At 42.2% G+C, this 17,358-nt stretch overlaps 1 protein-coding gene across 7 annotated transcripts in view; it reads left to right on the forward strand.

The window, feature by feature from the left end:
* The window catches only part of nav1b (neuron navigator 1b), a 122,398-nt gene that overhangs the window by 32,209 nt on the left and 72,831 nt on the right, over window positions 1–17,358 (forward strand). For 5 of the 7 annotated variants that reach the window (XM_078170167.1, XM_078170180.1, XM_078170172.1 and 2 more), the window contains exon 3: window positions 112–200. In XM_078170167.1, the coding sequence (XP_078026293.1) occupies window positions 112–200 (89 nt within the window). Of the gene's footprint in view, window positions 1–111; window positions 201–11,261; window positions 12,288–17,358 lie in introns of those variants that run through there. The other 2 variants (XM_078170191.1, XM_078170194.1) reach the window with 2 other exon arrangements.

A 17,358-nucleotide genomic window follows, 5' to 3' on the forward strand; every position in this document is an offset into this window, starting at 1 on the left:
CCTTTTTAAGATGGGAGGATGAGCGGCATTCACAGACTGCAGTGTATTTTTAGGACACATCGAATATGATGCAGCATTGAACCTGTTTTTTGTTTCTTTCATTTCCTAAAGGTTTCAGGTCCATGAGGTCACAGACCCCACCCTCGATGATCTTAGTGACTGTTCCTCGGACTCCATGGAGGTCTGCTGTGATGATCTCGGTGAGTTTCTGTGAATCTCCTCCCATTGATCTTTTCATCCAGAGAGTATCGACACACCTGATGCTGTAAACCAGTGGGTCTTAACCAGGATGTTCAGACTGATCCAAAGGAGTTTACTTGACATGAAAGAAAAAAACATGATCCTAGACTTTTTTGTTTCTTTGCTTTTGAAATACTGAAAATTCTTCTTCCTCAGGCCTCTAGAAAAGATTTAGTTTAATCTATATGAAAAAAAAAATCATTTTTGGTTGAAGTGTTTAAAACTCAGGGCACCTTGGTGGCATAAAGGCTCAGAAACACCAAACCGACATCAAAGAAGTAGTGACGATGAAAGCTGGTTGTTGCGTTGCCCATGTTTCAACTCAAAAGTTACACTTGAACACATCACAAAGACCACAGCCTGCTGCCAACTGGCATGTAAGTTCTGCATCTGTGCAAGAGGAAATAACTCTCCATACCAGCAGGCTGCGGTGGTCTGAATTCATCACTCAAAAAGGGGACAAATTCAGGAGCTAGTTAGCCAATTAGCACATTAGCAACACAACATGATGATTAAATGTAACCGGTTGACTCTAGTGATTTCTGCGTTGTGTTGATATGAAGAGGACCAGACCGTGGATATCTTTGGAGGCGATCTCCGTTTATTCCTGACAGCTCTGACAGCAAGAGGTAAAAACAAAATCCTCCGTCAAATACAACCACACAAACTCAAGCCCCTACACAAGTTAGGTGACACCGGAATATGTTAGCATAGAAATGAACTTATATACAGCTTAACAGCGCAAAAAACATGGAAATTATTACAAGAGCAATGACGCTTGCCTCTCCTGTGGAGTGCAATAGCAAAAGGGGAGGGGGGGGGGTGAGGTATCTCCAAAGGTGAGTGTAGGGGTACAGACACTATAGTATCAGATGTTCCACATATTGACTATCTAGGCCTAGGCATGTCAGGTAATTACAACTGAACCAAATTTTGTGTATTTATAATATTTAATATTACAAATGTACATTTGGCTTTGTTACACATAGTACTACTATAATTGACCCTGTTACAAAAAGAACAAAAAATATTTGACGTGCGCTTGCAAACAAAAACGCAAAGTGTTACAAACTCTTTCTACTAGAGAGCTTAATGGGTACTGGGTGCAGTGGTTATCATTGTCGCCTCACAGTAAGAGGGCTCCTGGTTTGAACAACAGGTGGGTGCAACCTTGTGTGTGGAGTTTGCATGTTCACCTTGTGTCAGCGTGGGTTATCCCAGGGTACTCCAGCTTCCTCCCACAGTCCAAAGACATGCAGGTTAATTGGTGACTCTAAATCAGCCATAGGTGTGAATGTGAGTGTGAATGGTTGTCTGTCTCTGTGTGTCAGCCCTGTGATAGTCTGGTGACCTGTCCTGGGTGTACCCTGCCTCTCACCCAATGTCAGCAGGGATAGGCCCCATGACAGGATAAGCTGTCACAGAAAATGGATGAATGAATAAATGTAGTTGTTTACTTTCCTCAATTCAGTTTCTCTTTTCGTGCACTGAGCTGAACTGTCAGCCAGAGTGATTTCACTTACTGATGGGCTCCGCTACTGATTCAACATGCTGAATCAGCCGAAAACAACCAACAAGGGCCAATTAGTGTCAACAGTATGGGACACATTGCAAAAACAAGGGGGATAGATGCTCACTGATGGCCAGACGTTAACGATGAAGCGTCAGCTTGGTGTGTCAGAGCCTTCAGAGTTAACACACAGACCATTTAATACAGCATCCCCAGTTTGTGTCCAGCTGGAGGTGTTTTTTGCATCAGATTCCCCATCTCTCTCTCTCTCCCCTTGTTTCCTGTCATGTCTTTCCTGTCAACTCTCCAATTAAGGTGTAAAATCACCCCAAAATGCTTAGAAAAACGAAGTGCCTGCAGCTCAGACATATGCAGACGGTGACGAGAGGTTGCACAAATCTTCTAAGGGGTCACAAGCCAAAGTAGTTGGGAACAACTGCTGTGTATCTGCCAATGAGCAGAAACTCTGATGCTCATTAATGAAGCAGGCTGATATCTGACATCATTAAGGATCTTAGAACGAGCAGACTGTCCATAAAGTTTAATCACTTCATCGACTTATGATTGAATTCACCCTCTGTCCTTTAGAGGTATTTGTTCTTTTTCTACAGTGTCAGAAAGAGTTACTTAAATGTTGGGAAAAATAAACTTTTTTGCTCAGTTCACAGAGTTCATCCAGTTAGTTATGCAAAACCCAGTTTTTCCAATTGTATTATATTGCATCCTGTAACACCCAAGCTGTAATGTGGCTGAGTGTTGACACTGGACTCTGTTCAGCGTGGCAGTTGTTCTCACCAGAGCCGCTGCCAACTCAACAACGAGAGCTTCATGCTGTACGTACCACCTGTTATGTGTATCAGGATTTCCTGAAGTGCTTTGCTTCTTTCTTTATGTGCGTGTGGGAAAACAAAAATCCTTGGCAGAAAACACTTTTCTCGAATCACACAGCTCCGTTAATGCTGCGCCATTTCCTCAGCGATTCTCTGTCTCCGGTGCGCCATCGTGATTACATGTACGTCATTTCTGTCAGTGCAGCGTTAAACATTAAAAGTTGAATGTTGTTTGTTTTGACCTGAAACAACTCTGCAGCTCAAACATCATGTTGCTTAGAGACTCACACACACAAATATGACGACATGTGTACACAAACACACACACACACACACACACACACACTGTATTTGGTCAATATTTCATTATTTTAGGGATCTCTGAATATCTTGCAGAGTGAATGTAATTCACCATTAGCAGATACGACCACAACAGTTCAGTCAATTAGTTCCAATTAGAGAGAGATTACATAATTAAAGATCTGCTGTAAATAAGTGATATTGATTTAAGTAAGTAAGCAGACGCTATCGACTCAGGGGTTAAACAGCTGTGACCACAAAACAGAATTAATACTTAAACATGTTTGTTATCTGAGTTCACATTTATGGATTGGTAGATATTTTTCCACAAGCCTCATCATTAAAACTTTATTTGACTCACTGTTGGAGAAAAAATCAAGTTCTTTCCAGACCTCAGACCAAATAACTGAAATGCACCTGTCAAACACCAGCTAATGGAGTCTGCAGCCACGCTCGCAGCTCTGTGAGGCTGAGCTGAGACCATAGACTTTAATAATAATGGACGTAGCTACCGTGACGTCACCCATTGGTTTGTGGACTCCTGTTTTGAAGTCTGTAGTTCGACATCTCGGTTGTCACTGAGCCAGAAGTGACCATATTTTAGCCAGAGGCTGACACTGTAGAGGAGGGAGGGGTGGATGTGACTGAGAAGCAGAGGAAACTATCAGCAGACAGCCTGTCACTCAAAGCAGCCTTGCCCTTAATTAACTTTAAGCCTTGCTAAAATGTAAACGGATGAGTTATAAATTAATCAATCTGGAAATCCATCGGTGAAAAAAATAATAATAATTTTTTTTTTTCTTCCTTTGCCTCTGGAGGCACTGCCTGGTAGTTTTTCGACTAAAGGAAGTGCAGGGGCCTCGGGGATCGCTCACCCCCTTCACTTCCGACGGTGCCCCCAGTGTTACACTCCTACCTTGCAACTCGAACCAAACGGTGGTAAACAACATGGATCTTTCAGAAGAGCAGTTTGACAAGATTTTCGCGGAAGTTGCAACTCTACATAAAGGGGATAACGTTAGAGTTGGGTAACGTTATAACGTAAATTACCGTTAACCAATGATGAAGTTAACTTAAGTGTTAAGACTTACCATTTCGAACTGCAGACATGTCTTGACTGGACTTCTTTCGGATTATAAAAACGTTGCCGCTAATGCCCTTTTTTTCCTGTCGTGAGGAGTGGAAGGTGTGCTGGTGGATGCACAACGCTTGTAATTTGTGCTGTTGTCCATGTTTTTCATGTTGACGAGACAGCGTTTTGGGTGGAGTGGTCGCCATGGACACGGAGCTTGCTGTTTCTGTAGGTACACATTTCACTCAAAGCCCCCCCGCCCCCCCCCCCAATAAAAGTGGAATAAAAGTGTTGGACTCGTCAAGACTGATCCAGCCATAGAGCCGCCAGCGTGGCTAAAAGGACAATATGAAAATTAAAGTTTGATATGAAAACAAATTTAGAAACTGGCATTATAATTAATTACCTTTTTTATTTTATAAGGAATCTGTCAGAGCTAAAACACTACCTGTTAGCAATTAGCATCTGTCTGTTTAAACTGGGCAATTATCTCCCTGTTCTCTTTTAAATTGGTAGTGCAACTAATTAAATGGCAGCAGCACCGTGTTTAAAACCCAAATTACCAGCCTGAGTCATTTTGGCGAACACGTCTGATATCTTCGCTGCTTCTGATCAACCAACATGCAGAATCGTTAGACAACGACCTCATATAATTGCTCCAGGCTATTATAAATCCCTTTAACTGTCTCCTTAATTATCACAATGAGTCTGAGGGGTGAGAGCCTCCAGCCAGCCTCCTCAGGGACAGACGAGACCAGAGACTGAGTGGTCTTCAGCTGAGGGTGGACAGATGCAGGACTGAGAGATTGAGTGGTTTGATGGGAGGATCGGCTTTCACCTCCTGTCTGGGAGTTCCTCCCGTCCCCACTGGACGGGCCTGAGGGACGCTTAAATTCTGTTTTTGACTGTAGAGCAGAGAGATGTGTCTTTGTACGCTGTCATCCAGCCTCAACTACAAGTTAGCTGGAAGATGAAAAATAGGGTTTGTTTTTAATGACGGTTCCATCCAGTAGGAAACATCTGCAGAAACTGAAGCTCGGTGAGGATCTCTGGTGAGAAATCTTACTTTAAATCGGCTAAAGTTTCACAGGAGGGAGACTCACTGCTCCAGGATTCATAAAAAACAGCAAATTAATCACTCTGGTGATGTTTAAACAAGATGGTTTTACTTTTTTGTATCGTCTACAGCAGCTTGAGTTTATCATGAATAGATGATGTTTGCTCAGCACATGTAGAAACCCTCACAACTGCTCGGTCTTCATCCCACAGGCCGCTCACATTCCAGTAAGCAAAATGATTCCATTAGGTCTCTATTTAGGGGCTTTTATCTTACAATAATTACCACATGACATAACAACAATCTTCACAATCTTCAGCCTTTAACACCGTGCTTCGATCGTCATGTGACTGAATTTAAATGTGACCATTTAAATTCAGGCTCTCTGTGGTTTTCCCCTCTGAGCACATGTGGAGGTTTTTAAATCCACAGCATTATCGCAGCTGAGCAGCCCCAAAATGATTACATGTGCTGTCCAGGGAAATATATACGTAATAGACAGCTGTGTAACTGTGCTGTCATACCATGCACACACATAAACACACACACAATTACTCAGATGGCCGGTGAAAGAGTGAGAATCAGTCCCAGATGTGAAAGAGACCAAACGAAAGATGAAGCTCCGCCCAGCCTCTCTCCTGAGGAGTGGTGACAACTGAGAGTTTCTTTGTTTTATCTGCAGAAGTTCGTCCTGTAGTTGTTGTTGGGACATTTCACTGAAAAACAAAATCTCCGCTTGATGGTAGCTCTAAAGAAAACGTCATGGGATCACTAAAATCTGGATGTTAAAATATGGGCTTAAAGGGACAGTTCACCGCAAAATCCAAAACACATATTTTTCCTCTTACCTGTAGTGCTTTCTATCAGTCTAGATTGTTTTGGTGTGAGCTGCAGAGTGTTATATCAGCCGAATAGATGTCTGCCTTCTCTCCAGTATAATGGAACTAGATGGCACTCAGCTTGTGGTGCTCAAAGTGCCAAAAAAATGCATTTGATAAACTTAACATCAATGTCTCTTTCCAGAAATCATGACCCAGTTACTCAAGATAATCCACAGACTTTGATGTGAGCAGTTTCATGTAGGAACTAGGGTTGCAACGATTAGTTGACTAATTGATGACTAATCGACTATTAAAATAATCGGTGACTATTTTAGTAGTCGACTAATCGGTTTGAGTCATTTCTCATAGAAAAGTACTATAAAAGTGCCCCAAAATACTCTTACTGCAGCTTCTTACGTTCAGATATTGGCAGCTTTACACACTCTCCCGTGACAGTGAACTAAAACCCTTTGGCGTGAGTATGAAACAAGACACTAGATGACGTAATTTTGGGGTTTGGACGAGACAGATCGACATTTTTCAACATTTTAACACATTTTTCGATGAAATGATTAGTCGACTAATCGAAGAAATAATCGACAGATTAGTCGACAATGAAAATAATTGTTAGTGGCAGCCCTAGTAGGAACTATTGTCTTTCTACTGAACTACATTTATCAACTGTATCACTGCGCAGAAGGATGTGTGCATGTACTCATGAACAAGAGGCTTGTGCTCATGACAGCGCAAGATGTAAACATTAATGGCATCCTCCCTGGCTCATCAGTAATGTTAGGTAGCTCAGTGGTGCTAGGTGAGCTAGCAGTAGATGCATGCTTTCTTTTACACAGTGATACTGCTGGTGGGTATAGTTCAGTATAAAGAAAAAAGTACCTACATAAAAGTAATCACAACCAAGGGTCAACCTCTGGGGCTGAAAAATGAAGGCAATGCTTAAGTGCCAAAAACTGCACTTCCTCTAATGACCACTTGAGGCTGGCTCCAGAAACTGCTTGATCCACATTATACCCCCATGTTAAAATGCCCAACTCTACAGCAGAAATGACCATGTCTACAGCCTGGTACACAAAACAGTTTTGGTCTTTACAGCTAATTTCAACATTTATGACAACTGCACAAGGGATGAAATTTGTTATAACTCACCCATTTACATTTTACTTAGGCTTGAAGTTACGTACATTTAAGGGCGGGGCTGCTTGAGCGAGATGGTGTTAAAGTCTCTGAGTCAGATCCACCCCTCGCTCCTCCACAGCTCCACCCTCTCATTTAATTACAGTCACTTTTGGTTCCAAAAATCCAAGTTAGCAATGGCTGAAATGCCAAAGTTGAGGCTTCAAAAAGGGAGTCCACACACCAATGGGTGACTTCACAGTCGCTACATCCATTATTTTATACAGTCTGTGCTCACAACAAAGTCTGTGGATTATCTTGAGTTACTGGGTCACGTTATCTTGACCGAGACATCGCTGCTAATTTTTTCAAATGTATTTTTTTTGGCACTTTGAGCACCATAAGCTGAGTGCCATCTAGTTCTGTTATATTTAAGAGAAGGCCGACATCTCTACGGCTGATATCTCCAACACCTGACAACTCATGACACAACAATCTAGGCTCCTAAACAGCACTACAGGTTAGAGGAAAAATATGTATTTTTGATTTGGGGGTGAACTGTCTCTTTAAAGGAATAGTTAAAAGCTATATAAATTGTTTATAGCACTCACCTCCCTAGACTCTCTGGTCCCAGACTAAGTTTTGGCATTAAGGATAACAGAGGACTTTATAAATAAAAGCATATCAGTGCAAACTGACTTTGAAGGAGTCCAAATGAAAGCCGGCAAAAGAGTTTTTACAAAGAGTCTGAAAACTTTCCTTCATAGGAAATGATTTGTTTAGCGATGGTTTACCAAAAATGGTTTGGCTTAGGGTTTGATCCGAGGGAGGCTACATACAGTTTATATTGTTTTTGGTGAAATATTCCTTTAACCCCTGATAGGAGGATTTATGCATAGATGTCCCACGATAACATCAAAGGCTTGCAATAAATTTGGCATGTAGGAATTTGTTATCTTATGATTCATTAAAAAAAAAATTCCCACCCCTTAAAAAGAAATAAGCTATTCAATGTATCATGGGAGTGAGGTCACAGCCGGTGGTCTGGAGTCAGTAGGAACTCGTGATGAGGAGGAACAAGATGTGACATTGTTTCCAGAAACTAATTGCCAGATCAAACGACCTCACTGGTCCGTGAGCCACCCCAGGTGCCCTGAAAGCCAAATAAAAAAAGCAGTGGAGTGTGGTGCAAACCTATTGTGAGAGTTAGAGCGGTACCCTCTGGGCATTGTAGCTAACAGGTCAGTCATATCCAGAGGATCAGCACCAGCTAGCACGCTTGCATTCAGAGCTGTGTTGCGGAAAAGAGCAACTTAATCACCAGCGCTGGTTAAACATAAATATTATTTGATGAGCACATCATAACAACACGAGGGTTGCATCACAGCAGTTATGGAAAAGGTGGATGTATTTTTGGCAGCTGTGTTTGTGCAGAGGTCTGGTGCAGATGACATGCAGGCAGTGAGAGAGGGTGGTTTCCATGGAGCAGCGCTGCATGTGAGCGCTGCAGAGCCTCCTCAATCCTCCGGAGAGACGACTGTGTGGAATATCTTAGAAAGATGATTACACTCATATGTTTGCAGAGAAGAAGAAAAAAGACCCTGCCTGAAAACAATGTGAATGGATTTTCAATTTAACACAGTCGCGCGCGTGTGTGTACATGTGTCTTACACTGACGAGACGACATTTCCAAAGTGTGGTTTTGGGTGTGTTCCTTGCTTACACTGGCACATCTTGTCGCTCGCTCAGTCTGCTGGAGTGAAGTCATTTGGCCGGTACTTTGGGGATTTTAAGCCAAGTTTTCTTTTTTATTTTTTTGTCAAGCAGTGGACAAAACTGCACAATCATTTTTTGTTGGTTAAACAGTTTTCACAAACATCCCAATATCAGGTTTGGGGGGTAAGGGAATACAAGTAACTAAATTACATATTTAAAATACAAAATTTGAGTCACTGCACTCGTTAAAGTTACAGCTACAGTTTAAATAGGTGGTATTCTGAATACAATTACTGTATTATAGAATTGGAAATAGATTATTGAGAGGATTACTTTTTTCTGTTTTGTTTTATTTGCTCCAGCATCATGTCCAAGCTGAATGCAACACAAGCGAGCGTCAGTTTGATTGCATTTTTCAGTGGGATTTTCCAACTGGAACTGGAGGGAGGTTGCAAGGAATTAGAAAGTTTCATGGAAATCACGTGTGCTAATTTTATTTATTTTTTATTTAATTCAACCCATATTTAACAAGGAAAGTCCCGTTGAGATCAGTGATCTCTTTTATAAGGATGACCTGGCCAAGACAGCAGCACAAAAAAATTACAGCCAAAAAACCACACCATAAAAAACATTAAAGATACACAAGAACATGTAAAAATATAAGAACACCAACGCACAATGGCAAGACCCAACTGACTCATTCATCCTTGTACGAATGAGAGCTTCAAGGTTATTCCAAGTACTTTTCCACTAAATATTACAGTATAAAATGTGTTTTTTCTGTTTAAAGCATACAAATGTAGAAAGATGGAAAGTACTTGACCATGTTTTAAGTGGCTGCATCTCCAGTTGAGCGCACAGCTGAGAGGTAACCTACATGATTTATTTACCTGATGTAGCAGAAGTTTTTTTGTCTTTAATTTTACTTTTATCTAACCTGGAAGTCCCATTGAGATAAAAAATCCTGGCCAAGGTAGCAGCCAATCAAAACACATTAAAATGCAACAAATACAACATATAATACAAACATCCACAATAAAACAACCTTTCAAACACAGTGGCCTCTCAAGAAAAACAAGCACATGGGGTAGAAGGTGTATTAGTGGATAGCTCCTTGAGATGAACCATCTTGTTTTCGAGGGGGTCCCACACAAAACACACAACATGCTTCATTACAGTGGACAACATAAATCATACATACATGGCTCTCATTTACCGACCCACCCCCACATCATTCCCATAAGACCGCAATACCCACAAACAATAAAAGGGATGTATATGCCACAAGACACGTGGAGCATCAATATGATAATAATAACAACAATAGTAGTAGCAGGCCTTACAATACAAGAGGACAGGAAGACATCAACATCACGAACAGTAACATGATGTTTTTGGATAATAACAAGTTTTTAAAGAGAGGCAGTGAGTCAACTGTTCTTCTGTTGGTCGGCAAATTATTCCAGTCAGAGGGAGCTTTGAATGTAAGGGCGTATCTGCCAATTTCTTGGTTAGTTCTGAATGTCTCATCAGCATGTTGCTATCACCGCATTCTTAATGATGCCCTTAAAGTCGTTATTGGATATATGTGTTTCTTATTTTAGACTTTATTGAAGATTGTTCCATGCCCATGGTGCATAGTAGGAAGAAGGCGTCACTCGCTTGCAGTCAGGACACGGTTTAAAATTCATGTGAGGCACGCTTGAAAAAGGTGTGCACAGTGCACCTGCCACACGACAATGGCAGAGGAGATGCACAGCTGGGAAACTGTTGTATGTTTTTGGCATGTATAGTACATATAAGACCCAGTCAAATCAGCTCAGCAGGAAGACTTTGAAGTATCCCAAAAGTAATCCAGAGTATTTAGAATATGTTATTTAGTTTGAGTAATCCAATGAAAAATGGTACAGATTTCATTTTAGGGCATGTATTCAGTGATCTGGAGTGAGATATGTTTCAAAAGTAACCCTTCCAATTTAACATCCATGTCATCATTAATGATATTATACAAGAAGAATCCATTAATAGCAGGATGACACGCTGATTTTTAGCATATGATTTATGCAGCTGTTAATCTGGAACTGATATGGTAAGGAAGCTCAGACAGGATCAAGAGATAATCTGGATGCTCCAGTTGTTGCATTGTGTGGGCTGATAATTTATGCTATGCTCTCTAATTACATATCTAAACGTGTATGCATTCACATTAATAACACGTCCACTACCATCACAAATCATGCATCATGTTGAGTGTATTGAACAGGGAGCACTGGAGGTGAGGGTGGGAGGGGGAGGGGAAGAACAAAGGAATATGGTGATATGGTGGGAAAGCGTGTGTAAAGAGGAGAATGGTGCCTGGGTTTAAAAGCCACAGATGATCGTTTCCCATCGCTCTTTTGCTTTTCGCATATTCAGACGAGACACGGCAAAGCATCTTTAAATGAAGGGGGAAAAAGAGGAAGGAGGAGGAGGAGGGAGGATGGGAGGGGAGTCGGAGGCGAGGGAGAGGCAGCAGAAAGCAGGGGGAGGAGGGAGCGTTTTTTTGCGTCTGCTGCCACTGTCATTCCGCTGCTGCGCGGTTCAGCGGCAGGAGGCTGTGCTGAAGGGAGGAGTGTGGAAAAAAAATCAGAGGAAAGGAGGACGGGAGGGGAGGAAGGAGAGAAAGGGAGTGCCTGGGCAGCACTGCAACAGCTGCAACTGCAGCAGCCTGTCAGGAGGAAAGAGGGAGAGAAGGAGACGGAGGGGAAGGAAGAGGAGGCTGCAGGACTGCCTTAGAGGAGGCATTTTTTTATGTATGGTTTTCCACAAGAAAAAGGGTTTGATACAGAAGCCTGTTTTCTCCCTTGCTGATGCTTTTCTATATGGTCTCATGCAGGAGGCATGCTTGGAAATAGTGTGAAAGGCAGAGAAGGAGATTTGAAGATGGAAAGGACGGATAGCACAAAGGCATACGGCCAAGCAGATGGCAAAGGAGTTGGTATGGCAGCTAAGAGGGCCAAGTCTGGAGTGCCCCAGAGCACACAGAGGAGTGAACTGAAGGTGTACCGGGCAGGCAGCTCTGAGGGCAGGATACCAGTGCCCTCCAATCTCCGCAAGCAGAGGTCTATGACAAACCTGGCTGTGCTCACTGATGCTGAGAAGAAGTTGCACCTTTATGAGCCCAAGTGGTGTGATGACATGGCCAAGCCCGGAGCGGGCCAGACCAAGACGGGCAAGCCAAAGACAGCAGGGGGTGGCAGCAGTGCCGGAGGGGGTGCCCCGCTCTCAAGAAACCTATCCAAATCTGAACACTCGCTGTTCCAGGGCAAACCCAAGCCCTTCAGCCCTCTGGCTGCTCCATCTGCTCTGGGCAAACAGAGCCGTATACCTCGTGCTCCATTTGCTGAGGTGAAGCCCCTGAGCAAGGCACCTGAGGACGGGAAGTCAGATGACGAGATCCTCTCCAGCAAAGCAAAGGCTGCTAAGAAGCAGGGAGCTGGAGCCGGAGGGGAGTCCGGCTCCAAAGGCCAGGGGGAGGAAGGGGGAGACAAACCCTTCCTGAAGGTGGACCCAGAGCTGGTGGTGACAGTGCTGGGCGACCTGGAGCAGCTGCTCTTCAGTCAGATGTTAGGTGAGTACGACAGAGCAGTCTTGATACCGCTACCACCCCAGGGCCCATACAGTACGTGTGGTGGCCATGTGCTACAAACGCCCCGCTTGTACGATCTCAGTGCTTCTCAGCAGCACGCCCCCTTTGATACAGCCACCACTCGGCACCTGCTTGCTGCTGCAGACCCACATTCCCCCTGAACGGATTTTATGCAGCAAACCAACTGAGAAAAAAAAACAAGACATCCTTGTTATGTTTGCAGAACATGCCCCTCTTCTATTATTTCATTGAATCCTGCATCAGTTTTCTTTTAACTGTGAAAATACCAAAGCTACAGTGATGCTCTATTGTTCCTACTCCTCCAGCATGTCGCTCAGGTGTCTGAGGCTTGGTGCCACTGATTATGTGAAATATGCCTGCTCCCTATCGTAGCATTGCCGGCTGATTGCATGAAAAAAGCCTGAGGGGTTGGGGATTATTACCAGCAGACTGATCTCCTTTCTAAAGCTCTTGTTTGCTGCAACATGTGCCGATGCACTCGAGGGTCCATCCACCGCTCCACGTTCGCCTCCATAAAAAGAGAGGTGGGAAAGAAGGCATGCCATATTGAATTCGTTTTAGGCACACAGACACATATATAGCCTCCTCCCTGCTCCATTCATCTGTAGAGCTCTGACAGATGGTTTACACCCTGTCTACTACAGCGGTGGAGAGAAAATGGCTTTCTCTCAGGAGGTGTGGATCAGGTTCATCAGCAGAAAGGGCTTGATGAATAATAATGGTATTGATCAGATCATGGTGCCTGTGATTCTGATGACTTCATCAGTTTTTGTTATTTTCTTTGTGTGTCAAAGCATGCCTTCTTGTTTGACTGCAGGTGTATGTATCTGTTTACGGGTTGTATTTCAGTCACATGACAGCAGAAGGTGTCATTGTTTGTGGAGACTTTAGGATTCAGTTTTACCCCAAACTTGGAGTTCAGATCCAGTTCTCCTCTCTTTTTGCTTCAGGGTTATATTTGACATCTTAGATTTTGGTTATTTTACTCTTCAAACCCTGAATCTTTTGGCTGTTTTTGTTGTTTTTAAAAATGTTTTCCTTTAATGCATAAAACTGCAAAGGGGTTTACAGCTTTAACGTCAGTGTTTTGGTTTTTGATAACACTTTCGGAAGGTTTTTTTTTTATTTTAAAGAGGTAGTTCAGATCTTTTGAGGTGGGGTTTGTATGTGTTACTTATCCATACTCACAGCATGGTAGATGTCGGATGCCACGCCTCCTGTTTGGAGCAAAAGGGAGCAGCTGTAAAATGCATTTTGGCCACCTAAAAAAGTCAATAATAGTTTATGTGTATGCTATAATGCGAATATTTTTACTGCTTTACTTTGACGCAGACAGCCCTTTTTCACAGCTGTAGTTCCCCATCTATGCCCTTGTCAAAGCCACCGGACTCCACTGACGAAAACAGTAATTTTAGCTCATTGAACACAGGAACTGCTGGTCTACCGCTGCTTGGATCAGTTAATTTGTTTATGTTATTGTGTGAATTCAACGAACTCGTTTAAATGCCAAAGTCACATAACCTCACAAACCAACTAACTGATCGAGCCAGTGTTGGACTAGCAGCTCCTGTGTTCAGCTATGTTAAATCACTGTTTTTCTCAATTGAGTCTGGCTTTGAAGAGAGCAAGCTTGAGTTCCCCATCAGATATCGCTGTCTGATGGCAAAGTGAAGAAGTGATGAAAATATATTCTAAATATAGCGAACACCTAAACTGTTGCAGATTTTTTTTTCTGGTGGCTTAAATACATTTTGTTGCTGCCCCCATCAACAGCAGTACATTGCTTAGTCTTGCGTGATGGTACTTTTGCCTGCTTCTCCAAACTAGGAGCGTGCTGACTGACTTTTAATGTATGTCATACTCTGACAATGAAAAAGTACCTCATAGAACACTTCAGAAGATCTGATCTGTCCCTTTTAAAGAACAGGAAGATTAGAGTGCACGTTTCTCATACATTGACAGTTTGCATTAATTCATATCCCTAGAGTCCTGTCATGGTTCAAGCATGTCATATACCAACAAGGCTTTCATGTACTATTCAGTTATTTGTCATCCCATTGCTCTGATATCATCAGGAGAGCGTGTTCTCTGTTGCATCTTAATGAACATATTGGTGGTGATTTAATCTGTTATCCACGCCTCATTAGCCTATATGGACGTCTGTCAGTCATATCAGTCACACGAAGAACTGTAAACAATAACAAGGATATCATGGATAGTAGTATGGCAGCATTGGGGTTTTTTGTTTGAAACTACGACTGACATCTCTAAAAGCTCTGCAGAATCCGGCACCACACCCACGTCTGCTTTATTAACCTAATTGCATAAAATTTGCAGCAGAACGCCTCGAGCTGGTACATCTTTTCTCCTCAGTGTTACGCTTCAATCTGCAAGATGTTTCCAAAATCAATCAAAAGTCATTACTCCTGAAAAAAGGGCGTTTATTATCTAAATGAATTATTCATCTTCATTTACGATGCTAATCCCATGCGGGCCTTTGACACGAGTCAAGTGCTTTTGTGCCCTTGAAAGGAAAATAAGCCACAAAAATAGAAACAAAACACGGTGATAGAGGGGCGGGGGAACTATTGCAGCACCAGTTATTGACTTAAACTGATCAGCAAGATGAAGAAAAATATCTTTAATTACAGTGATGTTTTGCATTCATGTCAGTATTATCTGATTACTCCTCGCTGCAGATCAGACTGCAACTTTTTCCCTCGTGCCCTTACTATACATGTAACAGTGCACACACTTGTTACTGTAAATAGATCTTTTTATTCATAGTCTACTATACATTCATGGCCTACTTAATGCTTAATACTGTGCTCTGCTTCTGCAGCATATCTCATTATGAGCTCACTAAAAGGATGCTTTTATTTCTGTCCATAGAGGGTCTCTTTGTGTACCGTTTAAACTCCCCATGTAAGTTTGTGCATGGTGGCTGTCTTACAGTACTGGAACATTGGTTTCCTCATCACAAGACAAGGCCGTGCATTATATAACAAAATAAAGAAACACTTTCATCCAGACCGAACTGAATTTGAGGCATTTATTTTGTAGTTTTATAATCTTACAAAATACTTACAACTTCTGTTCAACTCAGGTCCTCTTCCTTGTCACGCAAAGCCATTGTCTGTCGTGTAATAAATGAAAGTAGACTCAAATTAGTTGCTTGAAAATGATGAATGTACCATGACAAATAGATTCCAGGTCATTAGGACGATAGATACACTATACCCACGATGAAAGCAGAAGATAAGAGTTGTGCAGACAGCAGGACTCCTGGAAAAAGGGGATGAGCAAACCTCATTTCATTGTAATTATATGTGATCTGTCATGCAAGATTTCAAACGTAGCGATGGCCTACAGCTATGAGGAATCATGGTGGAGCAGTGAAATAGGTATACGGGTGAAGCAATGGTCACAGATTGAATTATTTGGAGCTACACAGGCACGCAAGGGTCACAAAACATTGACTCTTAAAGGTACAGTACAGGTATAGGTAACATGAACTCACACTCATAATCAAGTTATATCTGATGATGTACTGTTAGCATACCTCAGTTGGAGCGGCAGATAGCCTCAGTTAAATTAGTGCCTCTTTTATAAGTTTCAAACATGTGCAAAAGAAGAGTTATGAGCAAGATCAGTAGCTTCTTTGTATATTAAGTCATGCTTTGGTGTGCTGTCCGGATGGAGGGTAGTACCAACACTGTGCTGATAATGTTTACGGCTTTCTAGTTGATCAAATTGGGAAAAAACAAGGGCCACTGTAAGTCACGAGTACAAGCAATCTGACTGAGAAACAGCCCCAGATGTTGATCAAAAACCTTCGTCTTGAGTCTGAAGGAGCGGCGTCAGCTAATGTCAAATGTTAACACTAAAGTGCTGTGTTAAACATGCCTCAAGTTGGATGTAATAACAATGTGCTGTGACAAAACCCAGAATTCAACTGCATTTCACCAGACCTCTGTAGATAGGAACAGGGTTCCCACGGTCATGGAAAACAAAAATCACAGCTTCATTTTCCAGGTCTGAGAAAGTCATGGAATTTCATGTGTAATGAAATTAATTGTTACAGTAATCTCCTGCAGATAACATTCCAGGTCTATGAAAGATAATGGGAATTTTATTTTCTGTCGCTGTTGATGTAATGTAGCTCTAATACGCACCAATGTGCAACAAGGTTTTGTTTACTATTACATACATTATTTCATTTTCTCCTTACGTTCTGTCTCTCGCTTCATGTATGCCAGCTACTGATGTAGGGTCAGTGTCCAGTTTACCTATGCTAGCCCCACTGCTACTTTTAAACTGTGCTGCTGAGATGGAACAACGTTCGTTTTAGACATTGTGAAAGGTCATGGAAATTTTATAATGGGTCCTTGAAAAGTCATGAAAAAGGTTTGAAATTTTGTCCATGAAAATGGCCCAGAAGAAAATAGTAGCTAAAGTTAGCTAACGTTAGCTAGTAACATGTTGGTGAAGATTCTTAGTCATCCAGGTCATGGTAATCTTAAGAGCTATATCGTAGGCAACTGGACTTGCTTGAGTTTCTTGAAGGCGTTTCATCTCTCATCCAAGAGGCTTCTTCAGAAGACCTTTCACCCTTTGTGTTTCAGGTGAAGTGTCTTCAAGAAACTCGAGCAAGTCCAGTTGCCTACACTATAGCACTGAAGGTTAGCTAGTAACATTAGCCTGACAGCAGTGCATCCATATACAGACTTGAAATACAAAAGACAGGCATTCTTAAGCACGTTTACTCATCTGGCCCAAAACAAGACAGCAGTTGTTTCAGCCATGGACCCAACTGCACACAAAATAGTTATCATCTATTAGACTCCTGAAAGTTTTCATAGGCACGCTGTGTAAAGGTGAAATAAACATCACAAATGCTTTGCTACAAGCAGAATCTAGAGCTACGTTTGATAAGGTGCTACATGTTCCTCCTCTGGATGTTATTCCTCGGTGGCAGGATGGTTGGAGCATTCACGGGTACCAGCTGCAGGGTCGTCAGCTGGGGGCCATC

The sequence above is a fragment of the Epinephelus lanceolatus genome, chromosome 1 (assembly GCF_041903045.1).
Source record: "Epinephelus lanceolatus isolate andai-2023 chromosome 1, ASM4190304v1, whole genome shotgun sequence".
In the NCBI taxonomy this organism is placed as follows: domain Eukaryota; kingdom Metazoa; phylum Chordata; class Actinopteri; order Perciformes; family Serranidae; genus Epinephelus; species Epinephelus lanceolatus.